This window comes from Hippocampus zosterae, chromosome 14 (genome assembly GCF_025434085.1).
Source record: "Hippocampus zosterae strain Florida chromosome 14, ASM2543408v3, whole genome shotgun sequence".
Taxonomy (NCBI): Eukaryota; Metazoa; Chordata; class Actinopteri; order Syngnathiformes; family Syngnathidae; genus Hippocampus; species Hippocampus zosterae.
In genome coordinates this window covers 20333689-20350362 of record NC_067464.1, presented here as the reverse complement: position 1 = coordinate 20350362, position 16674 = coordinate 20333689, and the positions used below count along the sequence as shown (strand labels likewise).

The 16674-nt window shown below is 50.2% G+C and overlaps 1 protein-coding gene across 2 annotated transcripts in view; it reads left to right on the top strand.

Annotated features, from left to right (window-relative positions):
• Nucleotides 1–16674, top strand: part of metap1 (methionyl aminopeptidase 1) — a 51861-nt gene that overhangs the window by 1414 nt on the left and 33773 nt on the right. Inside the window, exons 2-5 of one of the 2 annotated variants that reach the window (XM_052085801.1) lie at nucleotides 9026–9077; nucleotides 9847–9956; nucleotides 15572–15614; nucleotides 16046–16106. In XM_052085801.1, coding sequence (XP_051941761.1) covers nucleotides 9026–9077; nucleotides 9847–9956; nucleotides 15572–15614; nucleotides 16046–16106 — 266 coding nt within the window. The remainder of the gene's footprint in view (nucleotides 1–9025; nucleotides 9078–9846; nucleotides 9957–15571; nucleotides 15615–16045; nucleotides 16107–16674) is intronic. The other variant, XM_052085802.1, reaches the window with a different exon arrangement.

The window sequence follows — 16674 nt, the reverse complement described above, 5'->3', positions numbered from 1 at the left end:
CAGATGCCCAAGCCACCTCATCTGGCTCCTCTCGATGTGGAGGAGAAGCGGCTCGACTCTGAGCCCCTCCCGGATGACCGAGCTTCTAACCTTATCTCTAAGGGAGAGCCCGGACACCCTGCGGAGAAAACTCATTTCGGCCGCTTGTATCCGGGATCTCGTTCTTTCGGTCATGACCCATAGCTCGTGACCATAGATGAGGGTTGGAACGTAGATCGACCGGTAAATTGAGAGCTTCGCCCTTTGGCTCAGCTCCTTCTTCACCACGACAGACCGATACAACGTCCGCATCACAGCAGACGCTGCACCGATCCGCCTGTCGATCTCTCGCTCCCTCCTGCCCTCACTCGTGAACAAGACCCCAAGATACTTAAACTCCTCCACTTGGGGCAAGATCTCCCCCCCGACCCGGAGGGGGCACTCCACCCTTTTTCGACTGAGGACCATGGTTTCAGATTTGGAGGTGCTGATTTTCATCCCAACCGCTTCACACTCGGCTGCGAAACGCTCCAGTGAGAGTTGGAGAGCCCTGTTTGAAGGAGCCAACAGCACCACATCATCTGCAAAAAGCAGGGATGCAATACTGAGGCCACCAAAACGGACCCCCTCAACGCTTCGGCTGCGCCTAGAGATTCTGTCCATGAAGGTTATGAACAGAATCGGTGACAAAGGGCAGCCTTGGCGGAGTCCTACCCTCACTGGAAACGATTCCGACTTACTGCCGGCAATGCGGACCAAACTCTGACATCGGTGGTATAGTGACCGAACAGCCCGTATCAGGGGGTTCGGTACCCTATACCCACGAAGCACCCCCCACAGAACTCCCCGAGGGACACGGTCAAATGCCTTCTCCAAGTCCACAAAACACATGTAGACTGGTTGGGCGAATTCCCACATACCCTCGAGAACCCTGCTAAGGGTGTAGAGCTGGTCCACTGTTCCACGGCCGGGACGAAAACCACACTGCTCCTCCTCAATCTGAGGCTCGACTTCCTGACGGACCCTCCTCTCCAGCACCCCTGAATAGACCTTACCAGGGAGGCTGAGGAGTGTGATCCCTCTGTAGTTGGAACACACCCTTCGGTCCCCCTTTTTAAAAAGAGGGACTACCACCCCGGTCTGCCAATCCAGAGGCACTCTCCCCGTTGACCACGCGATGTTGCAGAGGCGTGTCAACCAGGACAGCCCCACAACATCCAGAACCTTGAGGAACTCTGGGCGGATCTCATCCACCCCTGGGGCCTTGCCACCGAGGAGCTTTTTAACCACATCGGTGACTTCAACCACAGAGATAGGAGAGCCCACCTCAGAGTCCCCAGGCTCTGCTTCCTCCAAGGAAGGCGTGTTGGTGGAGTTGAGGAGGTCTTCGAAGTACTCTGCCCACCGGTTCACAACGTCCCGAGTCGAAGTCAGCAGCGCCCCATCCCCACTGTACACAGTGTTCGTGGTGCACTGCTTCCCCCTCCTGAGACGTCGGATGGTGGACCAGAATTTCCTCGAAGCCGTCCGGAAGTCGGCTTCCATGGCCTCACCGAACTCTTCCCACGCTCGGGTTTTTGCCTCGGCGACCACCGAAGCTGCGTTCCGCTTGGCCAGTCGGTAGCCGTCGGCTGCCTCTGGGGTCCCACAGGCCATAAAGGCTCGATAAGACTCCTTCTTCAGCTTGACGGCATCCCTTACTGCTGGTGTCCACCAGCGAGTACGAGGGTTGCCGCCACGACAGGCACCAACCACCTTACGGCCACAACTCAGATTGGCCGCCTCAACAATAGAGGCACGGAACATGGTCCACTCGGACTCAATGTCCCCCGTCTCCCCCGGAACATGGGAAAAGCTCTGTCGGAGGTGGGAGTTGAAACTCCTTCTGACAGGGGATTCCGCCAGACGCTCCCAACAAACCCTCACAATACGTTTGGGTCTGCCAGGACGGACCGGCATCTTCCCCCACCATCGGAGCCTACTCACCACCAGGTGGTGATCAGTTGACAGCTCCGCCCCTCTCTTCACCCGAGTGTCCAGAACATGCGGCCGCAAATCCGATGACACGACCACAAGGTCGATCATCGAACTACGGCCTAGGGTGTCCTGGTGCCAAGTGCACACGTGGCCACCCTTATGTTTGAACAAGGTGTTTGTTATGGACAATCCGTGACGAGCACAGAAGTCCAATAACAAAACACCACTCGAGTTCTGATCGGGGGGGCCGTTCCTCCCAATCACGCCCCTCCAGGTCTCACTGTCATTGCCCACGTGAGCATTGAAGTCCCCCAGTAGAACAAAGGAGTCCCCAGCAGGAGTACTCTCCAGCACACCCTCCAAGGACTCCAAAAAGGGTGGGTATGCTGAGCTGCTGTTTGGTGCATATGCACAAACAACAGTCAGGACCCGTCCCCCCACCCGCAGGCGGAGGGATGCAACCCTCTCGTCCACCGGTGTGAACCCCAATGTACAGGCACTGAGCCGGGGGGCAATAAGTATGCCCACACCTGCTCTGCGCCTCTCACCGTGAGCAACTCCAGAGTGAAAGAGAGTCCAACCCCTCTCGAGAGGGCTGGTACCAGAACCTAGGCTGTGTGTGGAGGCAATTCCGACTATATCCAGTCGGAACTTCTCTGCCTCACACACCAGTTCGGGCTCCTTCCCTGCCAGAGAGGTGACATTCGTACTGTATATACACAACTAAAGTGATGACTGGACCGGCACGTCCTTCTCGGTTTCCTCTGTGCTTTCTGCTCGAGAGTGACCGCCCAAGAAAACGTAAATGAACGATGACTTCAATGACACTCAGAAAAGCAAACACTATTGCGCCAAACAGGAAATCAAGAGAGGAAATTACAAAACAAATTCTATGGGGGCGGGGGGTTGTGAACAAACAACAAAGGAACAAACAACTCCGAGACAGTCCAGTCTCCTACAAAAGGAAATATGTTACTAGCCAAGTCTTGTGTCGTTATGAATCAACACATTACGGAAGTCCGACAGAGCACGAAAGCAACGGATTCTCGCCATACGTACTCTTCACAAGCATTTGCTCTGGAGCTGCCTCGCAAACGAGCATTTGCCCCAGCATTTGCCCCAGAGCAAATATTTGACCCACCTCCCTGAGGTGGGTCAAATTTGGTCCGGTACAAGCTATTTTCCGGGGCTACCCCGGAGCTAATTTGCACGTGTGAACGCTCTAATGGGGCAGCACCGGACCAAATCTTGCCGTGTGAACAGCCCTTATCTCTCTCTTTTTCTCTATACAGTAAGTTTTCTCTCGTAAGAAATCATGTTTGCATTGTCCAATCTTTCCTTACAACAGAATTTCCTGATGCGGGAAACGAAACACTCTCTTCCACTCTGGAGTTGCTCACGGTGAGAGGTGCAGAGCAGGTGTGGGCATACTCATTGCCCCCCAGCTCAGTGCCTGTACATTGGGGTTCACACCGGTAGACGAGAGGGTTGCCTCCCTCCGCCTTCGGGTGGGTGGACGGGTCCTGACTGTTGTTTGTGCTTATGCACCAAACAGCAGCTCAGCATACCCACCCTTTTTAGAGTCCTTGGAGGGTGTGCTGGAGAGTACTCCTGCTGGGGACTCCCTTGTTCTGCTGGGGGACTTCAATGCTCACGTGGGCAATGACAGTGAGACCTGGAGGGGCGTGATTGGGAGGAACGGCCCCCCCGATCAGAACTCGAGTGGTGTTTTGTTATTGGACTTCTGTGCTCGCCACGGATTGTCCATAACGAACACCTTGTTCAAACATATGTGCACTTGGCACCAGGACACCCTAGGCCGCAGTTCGATGATCGACTTTGTAGTTGTATCATCGGATTTGCGGCCGCATGTTTTGGACACTCGGGTGAAGAGAGGGGCGGAGCTGTCAACTGATCACCACCTGGTGGTGAGTAGGCTCCGATGGTGGGGGAAGATGCCGGTCCGTCCTGGCAAACCCAAACGGATTGTGAGGGTTTGTTGGGACCGTCTGACGGAATCCCCTGTCAGGAGTTTCAACTCCCACCTCTGACAGAGCTTTTCCCATGTTCCGTGGGAGGCGGGGGACATTGAGCCCCAGTGGACCATGTTCCGTGCCTCTATTGTTGAGGCGGCTAATCTGAGTTGTGGCCGTAAGGTGGTTGGTGCCTGTCGTGGCGGCAACCCCCGTACTCGCTGGTGGACACCAGCAGTAAGGGATGCCGTCAAGCTGAAGAAGGAGTCCTATCGAGCCTTTATGGCCTGTGGGACCCCAGAGGCAGCTGACGGGTATCGACTGGCCAAGCGGAACGCAGCTTCGGTGGTCGCCGACGCAAAAACCCGAGCGTGGGAAGAGTTTGGTGAGGACATGGAAGCCGACTTCCGGACGGCTTCGAGGAAATTCTGGTCCACCATCCGACGTCTCAGGAGGAGGAAGCAGTGCACCATTAACACTGTGTACAGTGGGGATGGGGGGATGCTGACTTCGACTCGGGACGTTGTGAACCGGTGGGCAGAGTACTTCGAAGACCTCCTCAACTCCACCAACACGTCTTCCTTGGAGGAAGCAGAGCCTGGGGACTCTGAGGTGGGCTCTCCTATCTTTGTGGCTGAAGTCACCGATGTGGTTAAAAAGCTCCTCGGTGGCAAGGCCCCAGGGGTGGATGAGATCCGCCCGGAGTTCCTCAAGGCTCTGGATGTTGTGGGGCTGTTCTTGTTGACACGCCTCTGCAACATCGCGTGGTCAACAGGGAGAGTGCCTCTGGATTGGCAGACCGGGGTGATAGTCTCTCTTTTTAAAAAGGGGGACAGGAGGGTATGTTCCAACTACAGAGGGATCACACCCCTCAGCCTCCCTGGTAAGGTCTATTCAGGGGTGCTTGAGAGGAGGGTCCATTAGGAAGTCGAGCCTCAGATTGAGGAGGAGCAGTGTGGTTTTCGTCCCGGCCGTGGAACAGTGGACCAGCTCTTCACCCTTAGCAGGGTCCTCGAGTGTATGTGGGAATTCGCCCAACCAGTCTACATGTGTTTTGTGGACTTGGAGAAGGCGTTTGACCGTGTCCCTCGGGGAGTTCTGTGGTGGGTGCTTCGAGGGTATGGGGTACCGAACCCCCTGATACGGGCTGTTCGGTCACTATACCACCGATGTCAGAGTTTGGTTCGCATTGCCGACAGTAAGTCGGAATCGTTTCCCGTGGGGGTAGGACTCCGCCAAGGCTGCCCTTTGTCGCCGATTCTGTTCATAACCTTTATGGACAGAATTTCTAGGCGCAGCCGAAGCGTTGAGGGGGTCTGTTTTGGGGGCCTCAGTATTACATCCCTGCTTTTTGCAGATGATGTGGTGCTGTTGGCTCCTTCAAGCAGGGCTCTCCAACTCTCACTGGAGCGTTTCGCAGCCGAGTGTGAAGCGGTTGGGATGGAGATCAGCACCTCCAAATCTGAAGCCATGGTCCTCAGTCGGAAAAGGGTGGAGTGCCCCCTCCGGGTCGGGGAGGAGATCTTTCCCCAAGACGAGGAGTTCAAGTATCTTGGGGTCTTGTTCACGAGTGGGGGCAGGAGGGAGCAGGAGATCGACAGGCGGATCGGTGCAGCGTCTGCTGTGATGCGGACGTTGTATCGGTCTGTCGTGGTGAAGAAGGAGCTGAGCCAAAGGGCAAAGCTCTCAATTTACCGGTCGATCTACGTCCCAACCCTCATCTATGGTCACGAGCTATGGGTCGTGACCGAAAGAACGAGATCCCGGATACAAGCGGCCGAAATGAGTTTTCTCCGCAGGGTGTCCGGGCTCTCCCTTAGAGATAAGGTGAGAAGCTCTGTCATCCGGGAGGGGCTCAGAGTCGAGTGCTTCTCCTCCACATCGAGAGGAGCCAGATGAGGTGGCTTGGGCATCTGATTCGGATGCCTCCTGAGCGCCTCCCTGGTGAGGTGTTCCGGTCATGTCCCACCGGGAGGAGACCCCGAGGAAGACCCAGGACACGCTGGAGAGACTATGTCACCCAGCTTGCCTGGGAACGACTCAGGATCCCCCGGGGAGAGCTGGAAGAAGTAGCTAGGGAGAGGGAGTCTGGGCTTCCCTGCTAAAGCTGTTGCCCCCGCGACCCAGCCCCGGATAAGCGGTAGATGATGGATGGATGGGAAACGAAACAATGATGGTACATACAATATATCTTGATTAAGATGTACAGCGATCCCTCGCTACTTCGCGGTTCGTTTATCGCAGGTTCAGTGCATCGCGGATTTTTTCAAACATATAATTTTTTTTTAAACATATACATGGAGTACAGTACTGTATATGTTGCTCTATGTGACTCGCTGTTTTGCAGCTTCTCGCTGACCATTTGCGGACTTAAGAAAAAATGTTTTACCTGTTTGTTAATTGGAAGCTACTTCGCAGGTTTTCGTTTAACATGGGTGGTTTTGGTCCCCATTAACCACGATAAACGAGGGATTACTGTATATAGCACTTTCACAACGGCAGCAGCAGCTGTAACAAAGCGCTTAACAAAACAGTTAACATACTGTACATGTCCTTTATGAACATGCAATTATGTTAACAAAATACATGTGGAACAACACAAGCAATAAAATCCAGAAATCTATGGTCCAAAAACTGTTTATAACACAAAAAGCATACAGTTCAGGTATATGAACAAAATACAGTACAGTGTAAGAATTCTAATCACAAAATGAGGACTATTTGCAACATAATGAGGTTAGTAACAGACCTGGTAGCTCTTCTTTCCACTCACTTACTGTCTCTAACTTGACGTCACCTCAATCACCACAGAAGACAGCGTTGCTAAGCTGATGTTATGCAACGAACTTTTGAAGCCAGCCACAGGAAGTCCTCGACACCCATAGTTAGAGCTATGGAATTCGCCTTCTCTCTAATAAACGGACCAGTTAGCGTAAGGTTTTTAGCACGATAACAAGTGAAGCATTCCACGTCGAGCCACAAGCAATTTACTCTGAGCAGGTAATCGGATGCATTGCACTCTCTTCCACGGTCATTACCTCTTTGTTTGAATGCTACGGTCTACAAAACGTAAATGTAAATGATTGATTTTTTTTTTTTAAGCGTTGGCGATTCAAGTAGGACTCATGCGAATTGAGTCACTTACACGTCGCTGTTTTGAATCCAATGAAAGTAAATAGCGGCACGGACACAGTTATTCCGTAGTATCGAGCGGGACTTGCTTGAGTTTGCGCTACTGCGGGCTTGCGTATGGCTTCTGGGTACTGAAACTTTCGTTGTTATGAATCGATTGTTCATGTAATATATGATAAGATATCCTTTATTTGTCCCACACTGGGGAAATTTACAGCCTCCAGCAGCAAGAATGGTAGAAAGAAGAAAAAAAAAAACAAACACCGTTCAATAAATTATCGTAGTCAAAATTTTAATACATGGGTTTTTATTCCGGGTCAGGGAATTTCCTCTTGACAAAAGTTCGTAGGTGGGAATATTTACTGAATTCCAACTAGAACACAGTGCCATGCCATCCATCTTCTGAACCACTTCTTTTCACGGTTAACATTTAGCCCAGCTCAGCTGCCCCTCTTTTCTTTACGTTGCCTCCATTGCCTACCAGACATGACAACAATCCACAGAGGTCCTGCTAGTCATCTCTCTCATCTAGGATGTTGAAAGTGCTGTGATGCTCCGCTGGCCCGCTTTTGTTTACGTTGCCTTCAACGCCTACAAAATCTACCAAACTCGAACAAATTATTCATGGCTGGTAGTGCACCACCTCGTCCGTGATGTCTAAAACGCGGTGACCTGTCATAGGAACTCATCAATTTGTACTGTAATCCAATGTCGATTAAAGGTCAATTGCGAAGTAGACTTGTCCAAACATCTTTTGAGTAATACTTAGAGCTTAAACTACAATGATCTTTCGCTATTTCTGTACCTTGTAGCATGGACACCCAGACTCATGGCTGTACAGATTGAGTCTGGTCATTGTCTCATCAAGTGCATTTCCGTGGCGGGGCAAACATGAGCAAACAGACAGTATGATGAACAGAGATAATGAGGGTTTACTGTATTTCAAGCATGCCTTCATTAGTTTTTCAAACACAACCCACCCTGGTTCATAGTTGGACTCATAGCCACGGAAATGCTTTTGTTTGGCAATCACCGGCGAGTGACGTCATTTGCAGAAGTCTCCAGTCGGCCATTTTTGATGGCGCGTGTCAAAGTGCCAGTTTACATTTGTCCGTTTCATCAATGGTATTTTGTCATTGCAAATTAGACACACTGCATAACCAGTTCTCTCCACAATGGCGAATCCTTCGGTCCATTCGTCCTGAAGTGTACCATACTTGTCATCTTTTTCTCTTTTCGCCATCTTATTCGTCGAAAGATTAGCTTTGAGCTAATGACTGAGCGGGCTGATTCAGGGGGCGTTTACCTGTTTCCACAGCAATGGCCGATGCAGGCCAATATCATCCAATTAAAATTGCCCCTGCAGCCAACTCCATCCTTGAACAAGACATGACCAGTGAAAAGTCAAAGGATGGATCAAACAAGCGAGAATATTTAGTTTTATCTGCGAGCCAGATGCAATCATCAAAAGAGCCCCACCTGGCTCGCAAGCCATAGGTTCCCGACCCCTTAGACCCTATGAGGATCATGCAGTGATTGTATTTTGGATGTGCAACCAAAACCAGTTCCCTGGTTATCGGCCCTCTCCGTGAATTGTGCGTCTGAATGTTTTGTTTTTGACATCAAGCTGAAAAAAATGAACAAGTGGCAGCTTCTTTGAATAAAAACAGTGTTCTGAGGTCTTTTACAGAAACAATGCCCAAGAGTGTAATCTTTGCAAACTGCACCCCTGATGCCCTGCAAGTAATTTATTGTCTGTCCTAAAGGAGATGGCTTGACAAGCTGCAAAGTTCGGCAGCTGTCCCTGTTTTATTGTTTTAGTTCTCATGGAACAAAAGAAGCCAAGACTTAAAATGGAAGCCTAGAGTCATCACATTCTGGATTTATTGATTCATTTTTATCCAGTATGCCAAAGCAAGAATCCTTTATTTCTGGGAGTTTTTATTTTCTCTTTTCATTTCCAGGAATGTTTCAAAGGGAGTTGGGCATCTCACAAGTTGCTGCACAAAAAAGCAAGTAAGTATCTCGGGCTCAGTGACCAGTTTGTGCTGCCAGGCGCCCACATTTTTCAGCAGTACGCCAAATTAATTTCAAGTTAAGTTTTCATGGTTTCAAGGATTTTTTTTAAACTAAGTTAAGAAAACCTTTATTTGTCTCACAGTGGAGACACTACAAATGTTTGGGCGGGGGAGGGGAGGGGGCGGCGATCGCCCCTTGAGACGCCTCAGTCTGCATGGTTCTATTATTACTATCAACACAAATGTTTCCAGAGGGATCAAATGAAACTCAAATATCAACACTGTGTTACTCTTCACAAATCTGTCGATGCAGTTTATTGTGATTGGCCCATCCAAAGATAACCTCAAACCACGCGCGCCCTTGCTCTCAGTGCATACTTGAAAGGACTCATAAAGAAAGCATTCTTATGTTGATAATGCATTCAGTTGAATGAATGCAAAAACAGTTTTGGACCATTAGGTTTGTATGTTATTTATGAGGCCAAATGCATTTGGCAAAATGATGGCCCAAATTTTAGAAACCGGTGTTTGCTTAACTATGCACCCGTAATGATTTTTAGCAAAAGCGATGAAGCCATGTAACAATCTTAATGCAAAACAGGTTGTTTTGAGCTGCCAGTTGTGATGTCACTTGTTGTTTTTGTTTCCAAATGAATACGGCGCTTATTCTTAGCCAACTTAAAATCTCATTGGCCTTCTATTTTCTGTGCTAAATGTTTTGTATTTTGTTGGAATTATAATGCGTTTAATCTGTGTTGTTTGGTCAGAGGAGGACAAGAACCAGAATGAATGTAAGAACTGTGTGGAAAAAGACATCAACACAGACCCATGGCCTGGCTATCGCTTCACGGGAAAACTCCGTCCCTACTACCCACTGGTAAGGTGTCTCATACAGTATTAAGAATTGATTTTTTTTTTATTGCAATAGGGGAAAATTTGATGACTGGAGTACAGATGTGCAAGCTCAGTGTCACTGCCATTACATTTTTCATCTTCCACAGTTAAAAATTTGGTTTACACTATTTTCCTACGACGCACATGGAAAACATTGTTATAGCCTTCTGTTCATGCAAGAAAACAACAAAAAAAGGGGGGAGTAATGGAAAAAAATAAATACAAAATGAATGAAAGCTAACCAATGAAACCGGCCTGGATAAAATTATTGATATTTTGCACAACGATCACTGCCATCAAATGACTTTTGTTGCTTTCAGTGAGACTTCTGTACCTTGTAGCATGGACACCCAGACTCGTGGCTGTACAGATTGAGTCTGGTCATCGTCTCATCTAGTGCATTTCCGTGGCGGGGCAAACATGAGCAAACAGACAGTGAAATGAAGCAATCAGCGAAAAACGGGCATAACGTTGACACTACCCCCCACATGTTAAATTGCTCCATGTACAGCACTTTGTATGCAGAGATGGCTGTTTGAAAGTGCTCTATAAATACTGTTGACTTGACATCTTCTTTTGAAAGAAATGCTTCCAGTGCCGTCAGCTGTTGCAGCTGTTGATGACTCAGTGTTTCTGGTTATTTAAAAGGGCTTTAATGCTAAATGATGTTAAGAAACAATTGTCTCTACCGCACTCCATTTTGAATAAGAATAGGATTCTGCCACAGATGAATGACGTTGCGCACAAAGGATATCTCACAGCAAATTAATGTTTTCCACTGATGTTCAGGGTTTCTCCCAGTGCTTGATAAGACTGGCCCGCCAGTCAACCTTTATAAAGAACCATCCCAAGCTTGGTTCGACAATGAATTCATAGCAGTCAGTTGCGCGAATAGCCAAGTAGTGCTAATGTTAGGCATTGTGCTAAATGATTGTATCAACATATCAGTCTAAATGAAGGATGTCAGACTTGATAAATAGCTTGAGCTTTTATTTAGAAGCGTATTGCTATTGATAGCCAAAGCTTTACATTTGAAAAAAATCTCATTGGTGACCAACCAACAAAAATATTTAAAAAGTATAAATACTGAAATGATACACAGGCTTATTGTAAGGGCTCTACACTAACTTTTTCGCAAGTAGCACTGGTTCAACCAACTTTTTCAGTTGGTCGCCCAAGCACAGATTTGGTCGCACCCTTTCTGGGGTGGTACAGCACGACCATATTTGCTCATGTAAAGTCGTCTCAATTGGCAAACTCTAGTTTCGTATGATGTAAAGCTTGACAGTGACTCAAGATATATTTGCAAAATATTTTACTCAAATGACTTGGTTAGCAACAGTGTACAAAGTCGGTCAGAAATAAATTCATAAAGCAACTTTTCCCGGTAGTCCAGTGGTTAGCACGTCGGCTTCACAGTGCAGAGGTACCGGGTTCGATTCCAGCTCCGGCCTCCCTGTGTGGAGTTTGCATGTTCTCCCCGGCCGGGCCTGTGAGGGTTTTCTCCGGGTGCTCCGGTTTCCTCCCACATTCCAAAAACATGCGTGGTAGGCTGATTGAACACTCTGAATTGTCCCTAGGTGTGAGTGTGAGTGCGGATGGTTGTTCGTTTCTGTGTGCCCTGCGATTGGCTGGCAACCGATTCAGTGTGTCCCCCGCCTACTGCCCGAAGACAGCTGGGATAGGCTCCAGCACCCCCGCGACCCTAGTGAGGACCAAGCGGCTCGGAAGATGAATGAATGAATGAACTTTTCGAACTTATCTGAGGGTATCCAGGTGTTTGGAGATGTTGAGGAACAGGAGATTGTTGGCAAGCAGTATGTTGGGCCATACATGTACAAGCCAGATGCCTGGGATGCGGAAAATGTTGTGCCTGCACGGCCTGACAGAGTGGAGCTGAGACCCATTGGGACTGGAAGCAATTGAAGCTATATAGGTTGTGGTTATTAGCCTAGTGTTATTGTTTGCAATTCGATGCTCTGCTGTAAATTGTGCACAACGGGATTACCTACATTCATCATTCATTCATTCATACCCCCTCCGTGAGTCGTCACCTTACCGTGGTGGAGGGGTTTGTGTGTCCCAATGATCCTAGAAGCTAAGTTGTCTGGGGCTTTATGCCCCTGGCAGGGTCACCCATGGCAAACAGGTTCTAGGTGAGGGGCCAGACAAAGCACGGCTCAAAAGACCCCAATGATGATAAAAATAAATGGATCTAGGTTTCCCTTGCCCGGACGCGGGTCACCGGGGCCCCCCTCTGGAGCCAGGCCTGGAGGTGGGGCTCGTTGGCAGGCGCCTGGTGGCCGGGCTTACACCCATGGGGCCCGGCCGGGCACAGCCCGAAGAGGCAACGTGGGTCCCCCTTCCCATGGGCTCACCACCCATGAGAGGGGCCAAAGGGGTCGGGTGCAATGTGAGCTGGGCGGCAGCCAAAGGCTGGGACCCTGGCGGTCCGATCCTCGGCGGCAGAAGCTAGCTCTTGGGACATGGAATGTCACCTCTCTGGCAGGGAAGGAGCCTGAGCTGGTGTGTGAGGCAGAGAATTTCCGACTGGATATAGTCGGACTTGCCTCCACACACAGCCTGGGTTCTGGTACCAGTTCTCTCGAGTGGGGTTGGACTCTCTTCCACTCTGGAGTTGCTCACGGTGAGAGGCGCAGAGCAGGTGTGGGCATACTCATTGCCCCCCGGCTCAGTGCCTGTACATTGGGGTTCACACCGGTAGACGAGAGGGTTGCCTCCCTCCGCCTTCGGGTGGGTGGACGGGTCCTGACTGTTGTTTGTGCATATGCACCAAACAGCAGCTCAGCATACCCACCCTTTTTGGAGTCCTTGGAGGGTGTGCTGGAGAGTACTCCTGCTGGGGACTCCATTGTTCTGCTGGGGGACTTCAATGCTCACGTGGGCAATGACAGTGATACCTGGAGGGGCGTGATTGGGAGGAACGGCCCCCCCGATCAGAACCCGAGTGGTGTTTTGTTATTGGACTTCTGTGCTCGTCCCGGATTGTCCATAACGAACACCTTGTTCAAACATAAGGGTGTCCATATGTGCACTTGGCACCAGGACACCCTAGGCCGCAGTTCGATGATCGACTTTGTAGTTGTATCATCGGATTTGCGGCCGCATGTTCTGGACACTCGGGTGAAGAGAGGGGCGGAGCTGTCAACTGATCACCACCTCGTGGTGAGTAGGCTCCGATGGTGGGGGAAGATGCCGGTCCGTCCTGGCAGACCCAAACGTATAGTGAGGGTTTGTTGGGAGCTTCTGGCGGAATCCCCTGTCAGAAGGAGTTTCAACTCCCACCTCCGACAGAGCTTTTCCCATGTTCCGGGGGAGGCGGGGGACATTGAGCCCGAGTGGACCATGTTCCGTGCTTCTATTGTTGAGGCGGCCAATCTGAGTTGTGGCCGTAAGGTGGTTGGTGCTTGTCGTGGCGGCAACCCCCGTACTCGCTGGTGGACACCAGCAGTAAGGGATGCCGTCAAGCTGAAGAAGGAGTCCTATCGAGCCTTTATGGCCTGTGGGACCCCAGAGACAGCTGACGGGTATCGACTGGCCAAGCGGACCGCGGCTTCGGTGGTCGCCGAGGCAAAAACCCGAGCGTGGGAAGAGTTCGGTGAGGCCATGGAAGCCGACTTCCGGACGGCTTCGAGGAAATTCTGGTCCACCATCCGACGTCTCAGGAGGGGGAAGCAGTGCACCACTAACACTGTGTACAGTGGGGATGGGGCGCTGCTGACTTCGACTCGGGACGTTGTGAACCGGTGGGCAGAGTACTTCGAAGACCTCCTCAACTCCACCAACACGCCTTCCTTGGAGGAAGCAGAGCCTGGGGACTCTGAGGTGGGCTCTCCTATCTCTGTGGTTGAAGTCACCGATGTGTTTAAAAAGCTCCTCGGTGGCAAGGCCCCAGGGGGGTGGATGAGATCCGCCCGGAGTTCCTCAAGGCTCTGGATGTTGTGGGGCTATCCTGGTTGACACGCCTCTGCAACATCGCGTGGTCAACAGGGAGAGTGCCTCTGGATTGGCAGACCGGGGTGGTAGTCCCTCTTTTTAAAAAGGGGGACCGGAGGGTGTGTTCCAACTACAGAGGGATCACACTCCTCAGCCTCCCTGGTAAGGTCTATTCAGGGGTGCTGGAGAGGAGGGTCCGTCAGGAAGTCGAGCCTCAGATTGAGGAGGAGCAGTGTGGTTTTCGTCCCGGCCGTGGAACAGTGGACCAGCTCTACACCCTTAGCAGGGTCCTTGAGGGTATGTGGGAATTCGCCCAACCAGTCTACATGTGTTTTGTGGACTTGGAGAAGGCGTTTGACCGTGTCCCTCGGGGAGTTCTGTGGGGGGTGCTTCGTGGGTATGGGGTACCGAACCCCCTGATACGGGCTGTTCGGTCACTATACCACCGATGTCAGAGTTTGGTTCGCATTGCCGACAGTAAGTCGGAATCGTTTCCCGTGGGGGTAGGACTCCGCCAAGGCTGCCCTTTGTCGCCGATTCTGTTCATAACCTTTATGGACAGAATTTCTAGGCGCAGCCGAAGCGGTGAGGGGGTCTGTTTTGGGGGCCTCAGTATTACATCCCTGCTTTTTGCAGATGATGTGGTGCTGTTGGCTCCTTCAAGCGGGGCTCTCCAACTCTCACTGGAGCGTTTCGCACCCGAGTGTGAAGCGGTTGGGATGGAGATCAGCACCTCCAAATCTGAAGCCATGGTCCTCAGTCGGAAAAGGGTGGAGTGCCCCCTCCGGGTCGGGGAGGAGATCTTGCCCCAAGTGGAGGAGTTCAAGTATCTTGGGGTCTTGTTCACGAGTGGGGGCAGGAGGGAGCAGGAGATCGACAGGCGGATCGGTGCAGCGTCTGCTGTGATGCGGACGTTGTATCGGTCTGTCGTGGTGAAGAAGGAGCTGAGCCAAAGGGCAAAGCTCTCAATTTACCGGTCGATCTACGTCCCAACCCTCATCTATGGTCACGAGCTATGGGTCGTGACCGAAAGAACGAGATCCCGGATACAAGCGGCCGAAATGAGTTTTCTCCGCAGGGTGTCCGGGCTCTCCCTTAGAGATAAGGTGAGAAGCTCAGTCATCCGGGAGGGGCTCAGAGTCGAGCCGCTTCTCCTCCACATCGAGAGGAGCCAGATGAGGTGGCTTGGGCATCTGATTCGGATGCCTCCTGAGTGCCTCTCCGGTGAGGTGTTCCGGTCATGTCCCACCTGGAGGAGACCCTGAGGAAGACCCAGGACACGCTGGAGAGACTATGTCACCCAGCTTGCCTGGGAACGACTCGGGATCCCCCGGGGAGAGCTGGAAGAAGTAGCTAGGGAGAGGGAAGTCTGGGCTTCCCTGCTAAAGCTGATGCCCCCGCGACCCGGCCCCGGATAAGCGGTAGATGATGGATGGATGGATGGATGGGATTACCTACTCGATCCATGCATTCCTGCTAGCACAGAGAGCACACGTCACAGTCGGGCGGTGTCTTACATTGTCATTGCTAAGGTTGTTCTGTTGCGTTGTTGGCCACGCCGTACATTATATCATCCGCATAGTTGTAAACTATTAGAGGATTCCATCCATGCACCTACATAGTTTGAATGTTTTCATACAGGATTAAATCCTTGGACTCAGTTGTCTGCATGGAGAAAAACAAGGTGAATCATTTTGCCCTTCCTGCTTTTAAATTAAAAAAAAATTGGTTAAAAAAAAAAATTTGAGTTTACATTTCTTTCCACTACATGATTGCATCTCACATGGTGTGGATTCAGAGGGGGAAAATACCTTCACAACTCACGGTAAGTAAAGACCTTTATCTTGAAAGGGATGGTGTCAAATACATCTTGTCAAACCGAATTCTACCATACAAGATATCCAAACCAGCACGAAACGATGCCAGCCCAAGTGGAGCGCCTTGAGTGTGTTGGGAAAAAGTCGGCGAACCCAAGGAATATGACAGACTTATGTGCGAAAAAAAAAAAAAAAAGATTGTACTATTTTGTGTGTGCATAAATGATAGAATAGAAAATATTTGAATTTTTTTTGAGAGGACCCAACATGTGTTCTTCTTACCCCCTGTTCCTCTTAGACACCTTTGCGGCTTGTACCCAGTGAAATCCAAAGACCTGACTATGCTGACCATCCAAGAGGTAACAAAGCTTCTATTTCGATTTGTGATAAGAATTTAATAGTTAGAAAAATAAAATTGATGATTGAATCGTCATTAAGCACACACTTTGCGAATGCAATAAACACAATCATCAACTTAAAGCACGTAAAATGTAGGAGTTGGGACTTCATTTAAAATACAGTGGAACCTTGATTTAATGAACTAATTGGGGGAAGGGTTCGTCCATTAGAGGTGTCTCCTCTGTTGAGTGACAGAGAGATGTATTGGGCAAACCATCATTTTTGGCTGTGCGCTCTGAGATGGAATATTTTTCTGGTTTCAGGAGAGCCGCAGTTTTTCGGTAGTATTATGGCCCAGACAATTCAACCTGGTGCCATGGGTACTAGCATGGGCTCATCAGTCAGCCGTCGTCTGGATTTACGTAGCACTGAAAGTAATTTAGATGTCAACAGCCATGTGAGATATTTTACTGGATTCGTTTTGTGACGTTCGCAACGAGTCGTTCTTTTGACTGGCTCTTTTGGAGTTAGCGATGAGAATTGATTTGTTGCTGTGTGAGGGCGAGAGAGAGAGAAAGTGTATGTATA